This window comes from Pagrus pagrus (assembly GCF_965226575.1).
Source record: "Pagrus pagrus genome assembly, chromosome: 15".
In the NCBI taxonomy this organism is placed as follows: Eukaryota; Metazoa; Chordata; class Actinopteri; order Spariformes; family Sparidae; genus Pagrus; species Pagrus pagrus.
The window spans coordinates 24,642,529-24,662,873 of NC_140199.1; the positions used below are offsets into that span (position 1 = coordinate 24,642,529).

Consider the following 20,345-nt stretch of genomic DNA (forward strand, 5'->3'; position numbering starts at 1 on the left):
AAGGGAGGAAATCTCTTACAGGAAACACTGAGCATTACTGTGTGTTGTTTTACAGTAAATACATTCTTACTTTTATTGTTTGGTTATATTAGGATTGGGTGGTATGGACCAAATCAAATATCAGTGTTTTTGACCAATAATGTAGGATGAGATTTTTAAAATTATTATTATTTTGGCCTTTTTCATGGCTTTATTAGACCCGTTAGCTGAAGAATGACAGGAAGTGGGATGGGAGAGAGAGGGGGAGGATAACATGGAGCAAAGAGCCATAGGTCGGATTCAAACCCTTGACCACTGCAGTGGGGACAGCCTCTGTACATGAGTGAACATTCAACTGAGCTCTTGGGGGGGCTCCATAGATAAGATTTCTGATAGATAATCATCTAAGTGGGTACACCGGTCTGGCAAATTCAGAAGATTGCATCACTCTACTGTAATGCAGCCTTAAAAAACCAGGAAAAGACAACACTGATCGTTATATCACAATATAACAGTATCCAAAATCAAAGCCTATACACAGTCTCGCATCAGGATATTGATAGAATGTCAATATATTGCCCAGCTCTAGGTTACAGAAGTATATGGTAAGGTATAATATAAAGTATTTTATTTTTAAATGAGGCATTTTGGTGTTGTTGAAAGCAGAGGCTGCACTGCATACTGGTTTGCACAAAGATCCCCAGTTTAAAAACCACATGATAACGCTCTGATTAATGTGACGTCCTGTCATTTAGACCTACGCTGTTCTGTCTGGTAGATCCTCTCGCAAACCAGTGCCCACTCCATTTTCCCTCTTGCCAGTTATGTGTAAGTCGTGATTGATAATGCTGTTCCATCTGTGCCAGCGAGTATGAATGATGGAAATCTAGATGAGGAGGAGAGAGAGGTTTGGTAAGGGGAGGAAAGAGGCTGGAGGGAGGGCCAATAATCGTATTGTTTAACCCACTCAAGGTGGAAGGCCATCAATCTGAAACCACTTGCTCAAATGACTCATGTTCAGCCTTTTATAAAAGTTTAATTGGCTCATATAATTAACACTGAAGGGGGGAAAGACATATGTGTGATGTAACTTGGAGGGGAAAAATGGCCTGTCTGGATGTGGAGGGCTTCATCGATTTGATTTGACAGGGTTAAAGTAAATATTCTGATTATATAATCAGCTGCTACTATTAATAAATAACCAATAACAGAACAATGAATAGATTTCTGATCATTTTTTACACGTATTATTTAAGTGAACGTGTCTGAAATAAAATCCATTTAGATGATCGTTTTCCTGTCTGTGTCCTTGAGCTGGTATGTTTACCCAGGCACCACTGGCACCTTTGGGTGCTGCTGGCTGTGCAGAAGACGCACCACCTGACACCAGAGAGGAGGGGGGCGTGACGAGCCGTGTGTGCGCCCGGATCTGTGTCACCTTCGCTGGTACCTGTCCTACTTACACCCTCCTGCGATGACAATAGAGCCAAAGAGCGGTGCAGTCTGAGGTAAATGTAATTTCTACAAAGCAAAGCGTGGCTGACATTTTTGAAGCACTGTCCTATTTCCCGTGATGCCGCGCTGCGTTCCCAATGGCACAGCCGAGGGGAGATTATGAAGATTTATGTTGACGTTGAGGGATTAGAGGTCCAGGGGAAGCGCAACAGACCCAGAATGAAACAGACAATGTTTCGGCGTTGATGTCGGCGCAGTAGCCCTGAAGGAGCCCGTGAAGCATCCCGCAGGAAGAGGTGAGGAAGTTGTAGCCGCGGGGGGAGACTGCAGTCAAAGACCTTCATACTTGGGCCGATCGCGGTTGCGCGCCTCTTGCAGCTGCAGGGACACGCACAGGCCGCTGCGTGGTCGCGTTTAGGTTGTTCTTGCACCGCTTTGACATTAAATACGCGTCGCTTTGATGAGCGGAAATCCCATCGAAAATAAACGCTTGTAAAGGTCGTTTCATCCATCGCGAGCCTGTGCGCAATTACACGTCCAGATAAGTGCTGCAGTACGCGCTCCGTGCGCAACCTACAATCATTTTAGCAGATTAAATATTGTTTAGTGTGTGACATTCAAAGTCGGAATAAAAGCTGCGACGACAAAATCCAATCATGCACACTTTCTCTGCGCTTTCATAGATGACTGTCCTCAAGACAACATCCGCATCTGAAGGACTGATGGTTAACTCTGTGACTCTCAACTTTCTGTTTGTCTCTCCGTAGCCATGAGTCAGTTTCGGGCCCTAGCGGGTGTGCTGTGGGGTGGGCGTGTTGGGGGGAGGCAGTGGCTACGAGGGTGTGGAGGAGGAGGAGGAGGAGGAGGCCCGACCAGGCGCTGGGTTGATCCCAGGAGAGGCTGCTCCTCTGAGGCTGCTCCTGTTCCCTCAGCCGTGGCCAGTAGCTCCAGCTATGTGGAGGAGATGTACTTTGCCTGGTTGGAGGATCACAAAAACGTCCACGAGGTAACAGTGTGCAACATGTGCCATTTCTTAGCGCATTAGGGAATAACATATTTTTAAAATTCATTTTAGATGTGCCTATTAAAGGATAAGTTCACCCAAAAATGAAAAATTCTGTCATTATCTCCTCACCTCCATGTGGATGGTAAGTTAGATGTAGTTTTGTGGTCCACACAACATTTCTGGAGCTTCGCAACACAACAGAGTTGCAGCATTCTCCTAAACAACTGGTTTAAAAATGTAAAGAAACGGCTGGAACAAGACATTTCATCAGCCTGTTGTAAAGTAGAAAATGACTGAATTAAAATTTTTGTTGTGAACTTATCCTTTAAGGGAATATTGCAGAGGAATCAATGTCCAACAACTACACTTAACTGCTATTTCCAATGCTGGTCTTGAAATACAGTTCAGCATATGGCCAAAGGGCCCTTAAAGGTGCTAATTGTAAGAAAAAATGATTTTTGAGTCTCATTCCCAACGTGTCAGAAACTGACACGTTGGGATGGGGCTGGCCTGACCTACAATCCTGTGTGTCACCAGTGTCTTGTCCCGTCCAGCCTTTTAACTATAACCTAGCAGTTAATAAGCAGCAGAGATACTTTTGGTCCATGTTTGCGATGCCTGATCCGTCTGTCTCTGTGTTCTAGTCTTGGGACGCGTTCTTCCGTAACATCCAGGCCTCCAGTCCGTCTGGCGAGGCGGGCGAGAGACGGCCCTCCGCTCTGCTCCAGGGCCGAGTGCTGTCCCACTCACCAGACATGGCACAGAAAGTGGTGGAGGACCACCTGGCTGTGCACACTCTCATTAGAGCCTACCAGGTACCCCACACTCACCCGGCCCAGCTGTGACACACATGCATACACACACTCATACACACACTCATATGCACATCAGTTTGTATGAAGTGGATTTATGTAATTTACAAATTAAAAGATTGATCACATATCTCGTGGGCATCTGTTTAAATCTTAATGCGGTGTCTGTGTACAGAATTAAGATGTCATCTACCTCGAGCAACCACTGGCTGCAACTATTTGTATCTGCGACGTGTTTGTGTGAAAAATGCATCAAACAATCTGGCAGCGTAAGCTGTTTATACTCGCCGTCCTTGTATTAAAAGGAATATACAATTTGTTTGTCACTGCAAGAGGTTATGCAAATAGCAAGATTAACTCCAACCTTCTTAGCCCGGCTGCTTTCTGAAAATGGAAATATCAAAGAGACTACTTAAACAAAACAGGTGGTAACATTTCCCCTCGCCCTCAAATTAATTCGAGGAACTATCCGAGGGATTTATTAAATTCTGTGTTTTGGCAACGGCATCACTTTTATTCCCAGTTTGTTGCAATCCTGGTGGGAATACGTGTGTGTGTGTACCTGGACATAAAAGCACTCTCATGGGGGCTCTTTTCTCAGAGAGGTTGACCTACAACTGAGTGTTAGCTTATTCTCCAGCTGTTTATACTCAGTATCATGATGGCAACGCCTTGCTCAGTCTCAGACCCACTTTCTCTTTCTTAACTGATTCTCCTCACCTCTTCTTCTCTCTGTGCAGATTCGTGGTCATCATGTCGCCCAGTTAGACCCTCTGGGAATCCTGGATGCTGACCTGGACTCCTTCGTTCCCTCTGACCTGATCACCACCATCGATAAATTAGGTGAGCCTCACAACAGGCACATCACAAACACCAGCCAGATATCTAAATTATGAAAAGAGTGACTTTATTTTGTAACATTCTTGATGTCTTGAGTCGATTGTCTTTAGAGTTTTCAATTTACTGAGGTAGATTCATAATCTTAGTCTCCATAAAACCCATGCAAAGGTACAATTTCAAAAATACTCATACAGAGACACAGGCTTGTCATCTTAATGCAAATACTTATTATTTTATACATTTTCTAGTGGACTTTGGACAGAAGAGGTAAATAACTATCCCCCTTTCTTAACAAAAGGCGTACGGAGTTAACCCACATCCCACAGGCAGTATATACAGTATGCTGATTAGATTCCTACTATAGAAGTCCTTCCTTCTAATAACCTCAGGATACTTGTTTCAGGCATGTGCGTATTATTCTCATTGGCGGGTTTACTTCAAAAGCCTCATGTGCTTTATAATTAAAAAAATACCTATATTTTTTTCAATAACATTACTGTATCCCTTTGAGAGCTTGTACAGTACATACATGTGCATCTACACACGCGTTATTATCCACACATCTCTCTGGACCAGGCTTGCATAACTCATCAGACCCAAGAGTGTAAGTGGTGTTTCAGTATAAAAGGCCCCATCACATTCTCTGCCAGGTCCGTATGCGGGTTGGTCGTCCTAATGCTGTCATTAATCTCAGGCCCAGCTCCCGTCATTCTCCATTTCATTTAGCGGACGGAGGATCGGTGGATGCGGGACGGCCACAGAAAGCAATCGAAGTCTTCAGTAATAGCTAGTGAAGAGGAGAAAGAGAGAGAGAGAGACATTGTTTCTGTTGGCTATCAGTGATCAGTGTGTGTCAGGACATAGCTCCGCATTATGTATTGTCACCAGAGCTATAGCTCCCTAATGAAAGCTAATGACAGCCTCCGTGGCCCCTTATTCGGTCAGCTGATAGTACAAGAGTCTATTCTCGGCCCCCTTTGTCTTTGCTGCGTTCCTAATATGATTTGCACCTGTCTCCTCTTATGTTGCCTGCGATCTTGAGCTTGAGCAGCTCTCTCAGGTGGGCTTTGTCAGAACAGGAACTTATGTGGGGCCGTTGATGCTGTATCTGTGTACAAATGCATCCTGGGCAATTGTTTTTATTTCATAACAAAGCTTTATTATTGTCATAAAAACTAATTAAATTGGATCAGAATTCAAGTCAATTAACTGTAAGTGAGCTTTAGTCTAAGTTTGCAGGGAACAGTACTGTAGTATTCATCAAGAAGCTACAAGTCTAACCTAAAAAATAGGTTTCAATTTCCTAGAGCCCAAGGTTACCCCTCAAATTATTGTCCAAACAACAGTCCAAAACCTTTTGCCGATTTCTGTCTTTGGGACATAAAGAGTACTGTTCTGCCATCATCTGCGTGATAAAGACACAGAGGTGGTGAGAATTTCCTTATATAAAAGTTGTGTCAATGTATGAACCTATATAGGCTGAATATTTGGATTTCTGTGAACAAAGACTTTGCATACTTCAGTAATCGTAACATTTTCATGTGCCGGCGATAGCTGTAGCTGGAGGCATTATGTACTTGGGTTGTTCGTCCGTCCGTCCCATACAAGTGAACGCTGTATCTCAAGCATGTGTTGAGGGAATTTCTTCAAATTTGTCATAAACATCTATTTGGACTCTAACCTAACCCTAACCCATTTGAACTGATTAGATTTTGGTGGTCAAAGGTCACCGTGACCTCACGAAACACATTTGTCAATTACTCAACAATTAATTTGATGATTTTTACACAATTTCCCACAAATGTCTAACAGGACAAGTGATGACATTTTAGATCCAAAAGGTCAAAGGTCAACTTCACTATGATGTCATAATTTTCTGCCAAAAATGTTCTGGGCATCATTCAGTACCAAAGCTCAGAAACAGCAACTATACTGGTGCGCAGAGTTGGTATTTCTAGTTCTTTATTTTTGAGTGTAGGTCCCATTTTAAGCTCTGATTTCGTCTGCCTTCACATGATATGAGAAGAAACAGAAGAACTTAAGATCTTGAAAATTGAAAACTGGGATATCGGCAGGTCTTTGTGTTATGAAAGTTATTGTACTGAAGATTATTTATATTAAGTTTTAATCTTTGGATTGCCTCAGCCCTGTTGAATTGCATCAGAAACTACCTTTCCAAATTTTATTATAAACTGTGAGTGAGACTATAATATGTATTATTTGTTGTTATAAACAACCCTGTGGTATTGTAGGTTTCTACGGTCTTGATGAGTCTGACTTGGACAGGACCTTTCAGCTGCCCCCCACCACCTTCATCGGTGGAGGAGACACCACTCTTCCTCTTAGAGAAATCATACGCAGACTGGAGGTATTGTGCTTGTATGTCTGTGTTCTTACATGTCTCTAATGCTGGAAAACAATACCACTGTACCGTTCTCTTTGTGGTTCCTTTTCAGACCTCCTACTGCAGTCACATAGGGGTCGAGTTTATGTTCATTAACAACGTGGACCAGTGTCAGTGGATTCGTCAGAAAATCGAGACTCCGGGCATCATGCAGTTCACTAATGCCGAGAAGAGAACTTTGCTCGCCCGCCTGATCAGATCCACACGGTCAGCAGTGAATAAACGTTTTCTGACTTACAGTTTGATGACAGCACAATACCTCACTTTTAGTTATAGCTCACATCATAACATAAACAACAGGCTTGTACATGAATATATTTGGAAAGATAAATGGCCTATTCTTCCTGTGAGCTCATTTTCAGCTTTGATAAACGACTCCAGCCATGATCACACAGTGGTACTGAAGTACGTTTAGTAAAAGCTTGGGTACCAGTTCTCTAAATCATCAAAGCGTTGTTTCCTAAGGATCGTTCCACATCAATTGTGTAAAGCTACCTGGTAGTGGCAAAAATGACGCTCAACTTTTTTATGTCCAGGTTTGAGGACTTCCTGGCCAGAAAGTGGTCATCGGAGAAACGTTTTGGTCTGGAGGGCTGTGAAGTGCTCATCCCCGCCCTTAAGACCATCATTGACAAGTCGAGTGCTGCCGGCATTGACAGCGTGATCATGGGGATGCCTCATCGGTACTGTGTCTTGACATTTTCTCACCTCTCAGTTCAATCTGTGCATACGTGTTATTCTTCTTCTTCTGTACTTATTTGTAAACTCTACTTCCAGGGGTCGACTGAATGTCTTGGCCAATGTGATCCGTAAGGACCTGGATCAGATCTTCTGTCAGTTCGACTCCAAGCTAGAGGCCGCTGATGAGGTGAGGGTTGGAAACGTGTCAGAGAGAAAAGCATTCCGATGCTTTATTTCATACGCTTTTCTACACCTGTAGGGCTCAGGTGATGTCAAATACCACCTTGGGATGTACCACGAGAGGATCAACCGCGAGACGGACAAGAACATCACGCTGTCGCTCATGGCGAACCCCTCCCACCTGGAGGCAGTGGATCCAGTGGTTCAGGGCAAGGCTAAAGCTGAGCAGTTCTACAGAGGAGACACTCAGGGAAAGAAGGTAATTGTTATTGTACCAGGTAGATGCTGGTTCATTTTGTGTTTGCTGTTGTAAATGAGATACACCAGTCTACGATGTGATTTTCCCAGGTGATGTCCATCTTGATGCATGGGGACGCTGCTTTTGCTGGGCAAGGAGTTGTGTATGAGACTTTCCACCTCAGTGAGCTCCCCTCCTACACCACATATGGTACAATCCATGTGGTGGTCAACAACCAGGTATTTTAGAGTTTGCGATCTGACACATTTACCATTTACCAGAATGCACATATTTATGTTATGCTGACATGCTAACAGTTATGGCACTAATGCTAATTCGGGATGCACGATGTACTGTATATCCGGCTAATAAATATTTATCGGTCGATAATGAAAATATAACTGGTTAATACAGGTGATAATACAAAGCCAAATTGCTTTTACTGACTTAAAATGCACAGCATCTACACGCTCCTGATACAGTAGGCTCAAGTATGCACCTCTAAGGTTGGATTCTGATTGTCAGTGTGCAAAAACCACAGTTTTTGAGGACTAGTCAAGCTATGAGCAATGTTTTTACCTGTGACTCCTTGTTTTTGTTTATATTGTGCAAGTACACAAGAATGTAAATGCCAGCAGCTAGTGCCATACATGTTCATACAGTTTGTTTTGTGCTGTTCTACTGATTGAAAGTTGGTGGCATTATTGCCCAAGAAAGCAGTATTCAAACATAGGCAATGAAGAAGACTACTGGCGCGATTAAACATCAGTGTAAACAAAAAAGGTTCTTTGGAAATATTCAAACAATCAGCTTTGCGTGTGTTTTATAAGGAAGGAAAAGGACTCAACACATTCGTTGGACCTCAAAGTACACGCAGTGTGTTTTAAAGGACACTCTTAATGTAAAGAAAACTTCTGTTTTTTTATAAGAAAAGTCTGCAATGCATCTTTAAAATAGAAAAATGTGAAAATATCGGTTATTTTATTGATATCGGCCATGAGAATCCATATCGTGCATCCCTAATACAAATACTATTGCTAATACTAACAATGTAACTGCTAGAATTACAGCTACTGCTATTATCTCTGCAGCTATTAATGATAATTAGTGGGACTTGACAGTAATTCACTATTCAATTATCAGTGGAATTGTGTCATGAAGATGTGATCATGTAGCGTTATTGTTACACAAAATTCAGTTGTTTAAATTAAAGCAACACTTTACCTTGAAATATCAGCTTCAAAATCATGTTGATGGTACAGTGTGTTGTAACAGGGTGAATGGTGTCTCTGTCTCAGCCACTCCGCCCCCCTATTACTTGTTTCTGAACAATTTAACTTCAGTGAGAGGGTCGGATCACAGCGTTACATACATGTTCACTTCAAGGCAGGTTACATTATGTCTGACAAATTGTAACAGACCTGGGAGTTGTATTTTACGACGGTGGTGTTGCACAGTGATTTCTACATAATGTTGCTTTTATTATTCTAAGAAAACTGTACATAAAATCTACAGTAACAGTTTTACACTTTAAACTTTTGTTTTACACATGTAAAGATATTGTGTACTGTTGTTCATAACAGTAGAGAACATGTTGTGCATGATTCTAGGCTGATATCAACTCTGGTGTGTGATTGTTGCCTCTCAGATCGGCTTCACTACAGACCCTCGCGTGGCCCGCTCCTCCCCCTACCCCACTGATGTTGCTCGGGTTGTCAATGCACCCATCTTCCATGTGAATGCCGATGACCCCGAGGCTGTCATGTACGTGTGCCGGGTGGCTGCAGAGTGGAGGGCCACCTTCAACAAGGATGTCGTCATTGACCTGGTTAGTAACGGCTGAGTCTTAATGGATCACCAGGACAACACAAATCCTTGCACATGCTTAGACGTGGCTTCTTTGTGTGCATTTACAGGTTAGTTACAGACGGTTTGGCCACAATGAGATGGACGAGCCCATGTTCACCCAGCCGCTGATGTACAAACAGATCCGTCGGCAGGAGCACGTGCTGAAAAAGTACTCTGACAAGCTCATTGCTGAGGGTGTGGTGACACTGCAGGAATTTGAGGTTTGTGATCTAAAGCTGTATGCTCTTGTTAAATATACTGTATATTGGTGGCTGCTACTGTACGCTGTTTTATTTTGTATCACCACTCGCTGGACTATGTGCATTAAATCACACTTAGATATTCCCCTAGCCTTCAAGTAAATGTGTTGTGCTAGCACTGCTGTATTTGAGTTCCAATTTACTGCCTCAGTTCAATCACCATGCCTCGCAATCCCTCACATAAAGTATATATTGCTCAGTGAAGTTGAAGTATGCCTCAGATTCTGGCGCCATTCAATGGAATTGCGCAGGTTCTTCATCCAAAACAGAAACTTTGATTGTAACATCCATTCTAAACATTTTTTTTATACCACATGTCAGAGAAATACTGCAGCTGCTCTCTGATGGACATTGTGTTCTGTTGTGTGGCCTGCTATTTGGACTCTTTTTTATTTTTTAATATAGCAAGGCAGAACCACGACTGCTGGTGGAGACTTTTCTCCTCTAATATATGTCTCTCTTTAGGACTCAGCTAAACACAGTTTTGGTTAGTCAATGTTAGTCCTTTAATGTTAAAGTAAACAAACTGCATCAGGTAATGATGCACATTACCAAATGTGGTTGCAGGAGGAAGTTGCCAAATATGACAAGATATGTGAGGAGGCGTACACCAGCTCCAAGGATGAAAAGATTTTACACATTCGAGACTGGCTCGACTCCCCCTGGCCAGGTAAATTATCCCATAGCAATCCAGTTATTCAAGTTTTATGTTTTTCTTTCCGTTTCTGTCAGAGTGAAGCTGTCTCTGTCTCTCTGTAGATTTTTTCACAGCAGAGGGAGAGCCCAAGAGTATGAGCTGTGTCCCCACAGGACTGGATGAGGAGGTCCTGCAGCACATTGGCCAGACAGCCAGCTCAGTCCCTCTGGAAGATTTTAAGATTCACGCTGGTGAGTTCAGTTGATGTGTGCTGGAGAATAGAGTCATGGTAATGCCGATAGTAGTCTCAAATGCTACGACTCAAATGCTGTGCTAATGATCTGTCAGAAGAGCACACATTACTGCAGGATGATATTTACAATACAGTATGTCAGTCCATTGTGTTTTACACACCATTCACACCCCCTATTTTTCATCTTTGCACCTGTGTGTGTGTATCTCCAGGTGTGTCTCGTATCCTGCGTGGTCGTGCTGACCTGGTGAAGAATCGGCAAATGGACTGGGCTCTGGGAGAGTACATGGCGTTTGGGTCCCTTCTCAAAGACGGCATCCATGTACGCCTCAGCGGGCAGGATGTAGAGCGAGGCACCTTTAGGTGAGTCCATGTCAACACAGCTGAGATCTCAATGTTGCCTACACCACTGGTGACCAGTGTGCAGCTCTGCTGTGCTAAAGGATCCTCAAGTGTAGTTACAAAACTGTACAATATCAAGTACAAGGCATATCAAGTACTAAGGAAGTGGAAATGTAATAATATTGTGATGGCTATGACTTCATTACAGAATAATAATACAGTTATGGTAAAACATCAAGGGGTTCGTAGTGTCCCTTCTCACTGAATGAAGTCACTTCCTGTGTTTTTTCAGGCAGAAATAAGAGTTATCTTCCCTTACAATTATGTAGGGCTGGGTGCTAATTAAATAAAATTGCTAATCAACTTTCAATCTTAACATATTGACAGTCAGGTCCGCACGTTACGGTAAAAAAAATCCTATTATTTCGACAGATATTACGATTGCAATGGGATTCACATTAGTGTGATTTATCTTTTTTGCCTGACAATTTTCATTTTTCACTGAAAAAACTATTTAAATAATGATAAGTGAGTTTTCTTGTGGTCTGTACAAAACAAACATCTTTTATTACATCTGGAGATCAAGAGTTGTGGGCCAGGGTATCTCAGCAGCACTACAGTACTTTATTATGATGCTGTTTTGTCACACATTTTACTTTAACCAAAAAATTGCAGCTTCTAAGATTTGGATGTTGCACTTGGAGCTTTTTCTCATGTAATATATGATATGAATGAAGTATTTTTCTGAACATCAGCTTTTTATTTTTTTAAAGTGCATGCATTGTGATAAACAGATATCAATATTGGAAAATGTTGACACTGTGAGAATCATTTCTTCATATGTCACCTCGCTGTACAGTGACTTGCAGGGTAACAAACAGTCACCTTAAGATAGTGGAGTAAGTGACTGTGTGTGGGGGGGGTGGTGGGTGACTGACAGACAGTAGACGTCAGCACAGCCTCCCGGGAACTGTGAAGCCCACATGGTGTTGTCATGGTATGGAGGGAACGAGTGACACATGAACAAAACCAGCTCCCCCTTTCACTGCGCCTGTCTCGTCTGTCCCCTATCATTTCTCCACCAGCCCATCTTCACTGACACCACCCCCCACCACCACCTCCTCTCAGCTTGCAGCGACATACATCACACTAACTAACCAGAGGCTACGGGGCTTTTTCTTTTTGCCTTGCATTTACTGCTGACATCTACAGCTCTGAGTCCACTATCCCCGTCAGCGGGCTGAAAAAAATACTCGCACTCAAACACTACATCCACCCTTCATCTCTGTATCACCTGTTGTTTATTTAAATCCTCCTCTGTGTCAGTGTGAGTCTGCAAGCTTCCTCACTTCAGCTTTACTTTACCCCCTTATACCTTCATTCCTCCCCCCCTACTACGCTACACTTTTTTCATCCCCCACTACTCTGTTTCCCTTCATAGTTCTCAGGAGCCGAGCATATTGGCATGTTACAGTTGAGTGGGCCTGCTTGCGTTTCTGTGATGTACGTAACAGCGTGGACTAATGGATTCACTTCGTCGTGTTTGGGTGCGTTGCATGCGCTGCACTGTGCACCCCTTTCCCTGACTAATGGGGCCCCCAGGCAGAGGTTGTATGTGTATGTGTGTGTGTGTGTTTTATTGTGTAAATGTAAGAGAAAGGAAGAAAGAAGAAAGAGGTGGGCACGCACTTCATGAGGCAATCCCAGAGAAAGACCTCAGTCTTGCGAGGGGCCTCTTTGGATGGAGAAAACGAAACATGAAATCGCGTGTTACCTCAATTAACGCTGGATGCTCTCGATTTTGTTCCTTCATCAAAGGATTTCTTGAAGAGAATCTGTACATGTTTATCCTGCAAATATGGAGCAAGGATCAAACAAAACAATTATGCAGTACATTATGTGCCCTCATTAGTCCGTAATTATGAATTATAGTCTTCAAAGACCTCAAATCATGATCATCGCGTCTTCTAGGAGGTAATATATCACATTTAAGATAATAATCAATACATTTAGGTTATTTCCTGCAGTTCTTCCGCCTGACCATTACATAACCTCTAGCCCTGTGTGTGTCTGAGTGTATGTGTGTGTAGATGTCATTAAAGTGATGTTAAATGGGGTTTAAGTGATTGTCTCATCGTGCTGGTTTTGAACACTGATTCCTACACTGGGAGCGAGCGGACTGGCAGAGCTTGTTAGCGCTTGGCTCTTTGCTCCCATCAACTCTCGTTGGGCCTCATACTGGCTGAGGACGAGGAGAGAGGAGGGTACTCTTCATGGAGTGTCTGTATGGGCCAGGACAGAGGCTGCAGTGTGTGTGTGTGTGTGTGTGTGTGTGTGTGTGTGTGTGTTTAGCCTGTATCTAGTGGGTTAAGAAGCTTTAAAGAAATCCTTTTGCCCCAGAAAACCTGTTGTTTTCACCAACATCATTTAAGACGGTTTAGAGACATGAAAATCTTTTGTGGCGGTGTCTTTATAAAGACCACACTTTGTTTTTTTGTCTTCTAAATACTCGTGCTGAAATGATAAGTCTTTAAATCAGTAATGGATTAATCATTTAAGTGATTTATCAGGCAAAACACTGGTTCCACCTCAAATGTCACCTTCATCTACATTTTCATTCGATCATTCATTTCTGACCGTTTATAGATTAAACAAATTAAATGTTTTGCCAAAAGTAATCAGTACCTTAGTTATTAATAAACTTCATCATAAGTTGCAGCCCTGCTGAAAACCTTTCTTCATGCAACATGTGTCAGAACCTCTTAAATTACTTGTATTGTTGTGTTTTTTAATTTTCCTCTCTAACCATTAATTTCAGTTTAATGTGATTCATAATCTCTCTTAGTAACAGATGATGTCATTAATTTGATTCATTTTCTCTGCTCCCCAATATTTTTAAGTACCGACTTGGCACAACAGTGGTGTTTTACAACCATGCAAGCAGCATGGATGGCTCTGTCTGTCTGTCTGTGTCTCTGTCTGCATGCTAATAGGCTAAACTAAGATGGTTAACATTGTAAACATCAACACTGCTAAACATTTACATGCAAGCAACTTCACCTTGGCCCTGTTAGCACGATGACTTTAGCATTTAGCTCAAAGCACAACTGTGTACAAGCAAACCTCACAAAGCTGCTAGCATAGCCTTGCTCCTGTGACCGTCTCGTTCTTTTCTATTTCCGCCTCTCATTTGTTTTATAGCCACCGTCATCATGTTCTCCATGACCAAGAGGTGGACAAGCGTTTCTGTGTTCCCATGAACCACCTGTGGGACAACCAGGCTCCTTACACTGTCTGCAACAGCTCCTTGTCAGAGTATGGAGTGCTAGGTAAGACTGAAGCCACTCAGGCCACAGAGAATGCTATATTGAGTCATTTTGTATCTCTGTGTAATGATGACTGTCCCTTCAGGTTTTGAGCTTGGCTTCGCCATGGCGAGTCCAAATGCTCTGGTCCTCTGGGAGGCCCAGTTTGGAGACTTTCACAACACAGCTCAGTGTATCATTGACCAGTTCATCAGTCCGGGCCAGGCCAAATGGGTCCGCAACAACGGTATCGTCCTACTGCTGCCACATGGGATGGAGGGAATGGTGAGAAGTTAACTTAAAACAGGTTTAACTGTGTAATTCTGCAGTATTTACAGATACATTTGGATATTTTGAATATATGTTTAAATGGGATTCAGCTTCCATTTTGTCATTAAGTGTCTTGCTCTTCCTCTCCTCTTTTCTTAGGGTCCGGAACATTCATCAGCCCGACCCGAACGCTTCCTGCAAATGAGCAAAGATGATCCTGATCACTTCCCTGTATGTTCACATGTATAAGATACATTAAGGCTCAAATGGTTACCAATATGAAGCACATGATCACCTAGTGGTGCATTTCAGAGAAAGTGCACCGCACACTGTACTGTGTTAACATTCCTGTTTTATTGGCTATGCTGATGTCATGACCACTTAAGTGATGGCTAAAGCGATGATTGCCAATTTCTCTAGAGCTGAGAAGTCTCTTCATTATGGTCTCCAAAGAGTTAGTATTCAGCAGTAAGGCGGGTCCCAGGGGTGAGCTGGTACGAGGGAACATTCAAGGAGGGAACCACAGCGGGCTGTATCAGCAGAAGCTTACCAGATTCATCTTCAAATGGGATATTGATCAAACTATTAGTGCAAGCATAGGAAGGGATTAACATTCTCTGTCCTGTGTGTTTGTGTGGGTGAGAGAGATGCAGTGCGGTGATGCAGTGATGCTCTCATTCACTGCATCTCCTGCCCAATCCTGAGAAAAAACACAGCTTCAACCAACACTATAACTCTGTAATCAGAAATGTTATTTTTTGTAAACAAAATTTCAAAGTCAATAACCTTTTACTACTTGCTACTTAATTTTTTTTTCACGCAGGAGTTTAGTGGAGATTTTGAAGTCCAGCAGCTGTACGACTGTAACTGGATTGTGGTCAACTGCTCCACGCCTGCTAACTACTGTCACGTGCTCAGACGGCAGATTCTGCTTCCGTTCAGAAAACCGGTAAAGTGTGACATCTTCTTCGCTATATTTTATCCGTGTCTTGCTTTGAAATTTTGCATCGACTGCAAGTCATAATTTCAAAATTCCAGACGGTCATTCAACACCACATACGGATGCTTAGTCATTTCCTGTGTTAAAAAGTGTTATTTCCAGGGTTTCTGGGGTCCGGGGTCCTTGAAATCCTGGAAAAATAAAGTTTGTTTGAGATTTATTTGAGAGAAAGATTACAGAGTAACTCACCAATTTTATACATTAAAGTGTGTTTACAGGTTGAACATAGTACTGGTGCATATGTGAAAAAGTAGTATAAAGCCTTTAAAGCCTGGCTCCTGAAGAAGCTGCATGTAATCTGATAAACTGCCTCAAGTGACGTCAATCAGTGGCTAAGTTGCATTGTGGGTAATGAAGGCACCAGGTTTTGAAAAGCAGTCCACTGTCTAGCATTGCACTCCTGTAACACTGTCGGACTCATTATGGACAGTTTAAAAACAAGTGATCAAAATCGATACAGCAGAACCACCTTCTTTATTTCCCGCGATCTTCTTCCTTTTTAAAACCTGGCACCTACATTACCCACAATGCAACTTAGCCACTGAATGACATCACTGGAGGCAGTTTATCAGACGTAAATTCTTCTGGAGCTAGAAAAAGCTTTATAGTACTTTTTTCACATATGCAATAGTACTCTACAAGACCTGTAAACACACTTCATTGTGTAAAATTAGTTACCTTGAAAGTTGTTAAAAATAAAGACATAGGTCATTGAAAGTGCTTGAATTTATATATTTTGTACAAGAATAGAAATTGAAGTTCTTTTGATATTTTTTCAAATTGTTGCACTTGAGCTTCTGTAAAGCCTGCCAGGTCTCATTAAACATTTCTCAGTGTTTTAAAATTACTTACATCGATCCGTGTCTCAAACATAATGTGTTGGGTCACTGAATTTGAGCGAATTGTGCCTGGAAAGCCCTTGAAAAGTCTTTGGAAGTTGATGTTTGAGAATACGTGGGAACCTTGTTCTTAAAAGTACTTAATTTGCCTTGTAATTCTCTTTGAGGAAAACTGCGGATCATAACTGTTCTTTAAATTCAATCAAAGCCTCAAGAATGAAAACACGAGAGGCACAAACAAGGTTATGTCTGCATTATGGTTCATTGCTACATCATGAAAGATGAACTGTCGAATTCATATGTTATGATACAGTACGATAATACAGCAATCCTTGAAAATGAACCTGTGGTTCTGTATGTTACTAATTTGTACTTTGGACCCCTTTTGAACTAGTTTGGGTATAAAGTTTCAGGGTGTAAAGCATTTCTCCTTTTTTGTATATGCACAGCTCTTTTTTCAGTCTTTCATAGTTTTCAGCCACAGTGAATGTCTTAACTGATCCCCTGTCGCACATAAATGCAATGCTTCACGAAGCATGAGAAAATGACTTCCTGAGCAAATTAGGAGGAGGCCAACAGGGGATAATATTGTTTGTTTTTTCATGAAAAACTCTGAAATCCTGGACTTGGTCGGCTGAGCACAAAGGCTTTTATTTATTTGATTGTTAAAGAAATGTTTTGTTTTCCCAATGCTGATGTTGCGTGCTTTATGGTGGCAACAAATTAGCGTGAAAAGAGATAAAAACTTTTTTCTCTGGAGTTTTTCAAAGTGCTCAACGAAGATACGGCTGATGGAATCAATCTGTTGTTTGTCACTGACAGAAACTTTTCTCTTTTTTTTCCTCACAGCTGATCATTTTCACTCCCAAGTCTCTGCTGAGGCTCCCGGAGGCAAGGTCCAGTTTTGATGACCTCGCCAAAGGTAGAGTTTAACTTTATCTCTGGGAAATGTGACATTAGAATTTGGTGTGCAGTGATAGGTAACATATCATATTCAATGTCTGCAGGAACTAAATTCAAGAGGCTGATTCCAGACGAGAGCCCTGCCAGTCAAAACCCAGCTCAAGTGAAGAGGGTGATCTTCTGTACTGGAAAAGTCTACTATGAACTGGCTAAAGAGAGGAAACGGCAAGAACTAGAGAAAGACATCGCCATCATCAGACTTGAACAGGTGTTTAATCCCTCTCCTCTGTCTGAATATGCAACGCACTGTATTTTGAAATGAGACTAGCTGTGTTCTAATGAATGTGTTTTATGCACATTTTAGAGTAACACATTAGAAAAGGTTTCTCAAACTGTTTCTTCACTTGCTTGATTTCAGCCTGATTTGAAAAAGAGTTAATGATCTAGCGAAAGAAAAAAACATTCTCATGATCTTAAAAAATTTTTTTGGCAATTATAGAAAAACTGGTTTTGTTTCTGGTTTGCAACCTTTATTTATTAATTTCACAACTACACTCGAAACTAGTCGATGCAAACGTGCATAATTCTTTCCTTTGCTTCACTTTGTTTGACAGTTAGATGGAAACACAGCTACATATGTGATTTTGTCATCTCTTGTTCTGCTTATTCTTTGGCTTCGCCCTCAGATCTCCCCGTTCCCATTTGACGTGGTCCGAGCGGAGGCAGAGAAATACGCCAACGCTGAGCTGGTCTGGTGTCAGGAGGAGCACAAGAACATGGGCTACTATGATTACGTCCGACCACGTTTCCTCACAGTTGTGGCCAACAAGAGACCCGTTTGGTATGGGTTTCTTTACATTTGTCTATTTGTTCTAAATCTCTTTAAAGAATCAGGTGGAAAAAAAACAATTGTGATGACAAACCTTTTGTGTTTCGCACACAGGTACGTGGGACGGGACCCTGCAGCTGCTCCTGCGACAGGGAACAAGTCCACCCACCTCAATGAGCTGAAGAGGTTCATGGACACGGCTTTCAACCTGAGCGCCTTCCAGGGGACGGGCTTGTAAGTGAGAGCTGGAACAAGAACCGGGCTGGACGTGCACTTTCATCTCCAAACACCATAGTCGAGTTTTGATGTGGCATACTTTAAAACTTTTTTAGCTTTGTCAATCTAGTTCATAGCCAAGAGGTTTTAGCAAACATAATTTCAACCTTTTGTAGTCTCATGTTGAAGACTGACTTATGCCTCATTGTACTGTTAATGTTGAATGTATGTTGCATCTTGACAAATCATAGTGTGCAGTCTTTCACGACCTGCAATAACTATGATATGCCGAGAAAAGGCAAAGAATTGGGACTCCTCACGACTGTCCTAAATGCTGAATCACTTGTCCTCACTTGGACAGAAAGACAAATTGTTTTTCACTTTCACTGTCGTCTCCTGGCCACGTCCTTTGTCAAGTGAAATCAAGTCATTTTTATTTATACAACCCAAAATCACCCAAACCTCTATCACCCTTTATCCTCCTAGCCTCAGTTTGGATGAGGTAAACCTTTCCAAAAACGTCTTTTCTTTGTGGTCTGAAACCGGCTTTACTGGAAGAAACGGCAACTTTGTTCAGTCAACACTGTTCAGCACCTTAATGAGGGCTTTCAGTGTATGTACCTCAAAGATTTGTTTAAACAGAACTAGACATTTCATAGATTTGTTACACTTGTGGTGCTACACTTCCTACACCTTTATTTCAAAATAAAAGAAAGTATTATACAAGTTTAAATATAATCCCTCAGTCACAGAAGTGTCACCTTGTTAAGTGGTGAAGTAGCAATAGTACTGTCTTTGTACCCGTTATATCAGTCACTCACCCAATTCCAGATTTGTGACAATCACTGTTATTAGAGTAGCTTTAGTACTGTGGATACCTCCATCGCTGCCACGCTGGATACTAGTCTATATTTGTAGTATTGATTTGTATTCGTATTGATTTTTGTAGATGGATAGCAGAAGCTACGAGACGCACACAAAACACCAACTGGTGTACTTAAACGATGAATACGATTCACATATCACAGGTATGAAGACTGTTGTGAAATTTTACACATCGGTAGGTTTAGTGCCAGTATCTGCTTTGGCTACCTTGGCTGTAACTGAAGGAGTCGGTATTTATTGTCACGCCTCACTTCACCAGGAGACATGAGCCAGCTGGCACAGAGACTTGCAGCCATGTTTTCTACTTAGGACATAAGGCTCAGCTTCCTCTGTGGAGGCTGAGGGATGCGCGCACACACAAACGCCACACAAAAAACACAGCAAAGCTTTGGATGCTTGGAGAGCAATATTGACGCCTGGCTGTCACATTCAAATCCCCAGGTGTTTGACAGAATTGATATTAGTTACCACTGTGCTTAGAGATGCTCAATAAACGATGCTTCCTGTTTAGCTCTACTGTAGCTTACCCTCTCCACTTCCAGCTGGGAGATTTAACTATAAGCCATGCACAAATGTAATTTTACATCTTTAATGATTTTTAAAAGAGGGTTATGTGTGTTAGTTTTATTGATGAAAAAAATGTTTTCCTCATATGAGTGTGGATATTGAAACATGTGCACAACCTTATGGAACTGTTCATGGGAATAATAAAATATGCAATAAAATATATTTAAGTTTAATAACATGTCTGGTCATGATTTGTGGTTGCAAATGACGCTTGACGGTGTGTAAAAAAAAAAAAGTCAGTGACTTACAGCGAGACTATATGAGTTTTTAGAGATGAAATAACACATTATGCTTTAATAAATAAAAAATTAAATTCATAAGCACTGAAACTCTCATTTTAATACACTCAGAGGTTGTGCTGCTACAGACTTACTTGGTCTGGTATGCCTAGCAGCCAATAGTTACATTAAACATAAGACAGATGTTGCTTTGTGACCTGCAGTAGAGTCAATTTGCTGACTTTAAGACTCGTCTGTAGTTGTTCTGCTGTTATACTCGACTACTTTGCTGTTTTCATGTACGATTGTATCACAGTTGTGGCCACAGGGGCCGCAAATAGCCTACATAGAGTATGTGAAAGACTCTGTGTAGCTTGG

At 41.8% G+C, this 20,345-nt stretch overlaps 1 protein-coding gene across 1 annotated transcript; it reads left to right on the plus strand.

The window, feature by feature from the left end:
- Positions 1–1,306: 1,306 nt before the first annotated feature.
- Positions 1,307–19,916, plus strand: ogdhl (oxoglutarate dehydrogenase L). Its single transcript, XM_084376024.1, has 23 exons — positions 1,307–1,730; positions 2,202–2,440; positions 3,085–3,255; positions 3,993–4,095; positions 6,345–6,460; positions 6,549–6,703; positions 7,033–7,179; positions 7,274–7,364; positions 7,437–7,616; positions 7,706–7,834; positions 9,244–9,423; positions 9,512–9,664; positions 10,271–10,373; positions 10,463–10,591; positions 10,806–10,956; positions 14,137–14,264; positions 14,347–14,525; positions 14,670–14,741; positions 15,334–15,459; positions 17,199–17,271; positions 17,357–17,520; positions 17,939–18,093; positions 18,196–19,916. Exons 2-23 carry the CDS (start codon positions 2,204–2,206, stop codon positions 18,317–18,319), a joined length of 3,066 nt encoding a protein of 1,021 aa, XP_084232150.1. The 5' UTR covers positions 1,307–1,730; positions 2,202–2,203; the 3' UTR covers positions 18,320–19,916.
- The last annotated feature ends 429 nt before the right edge of the window (positions 19,917–20,345 follow it).

Excerpts from the sequence above, each read along its gene's own strand:
- ogdhl (XM_084376024.1), top strand. The coding sequence starts at position 2,204 with ATGAGTCAGTTTCGGGCCCTAGCGGGTGTGCTGTGGGGTGGGCGTGTT. Across the intron at positions 7,365-7,436 it reads AGCTAGAGGCCGCTGATGAG|GGCTCAGGTGATGTCAAATA; the intron begins GTGAGGGTTGGA and ends CTACACCTGTAG. Across the intron at positions 15,460-17,198 it reads TGCTTCCGTTCAGAAAACCG|CTGATCATTTTCACTCCCAA; the intron begins GTAAAGTGTGAC and ends TTTTCCTCACAG.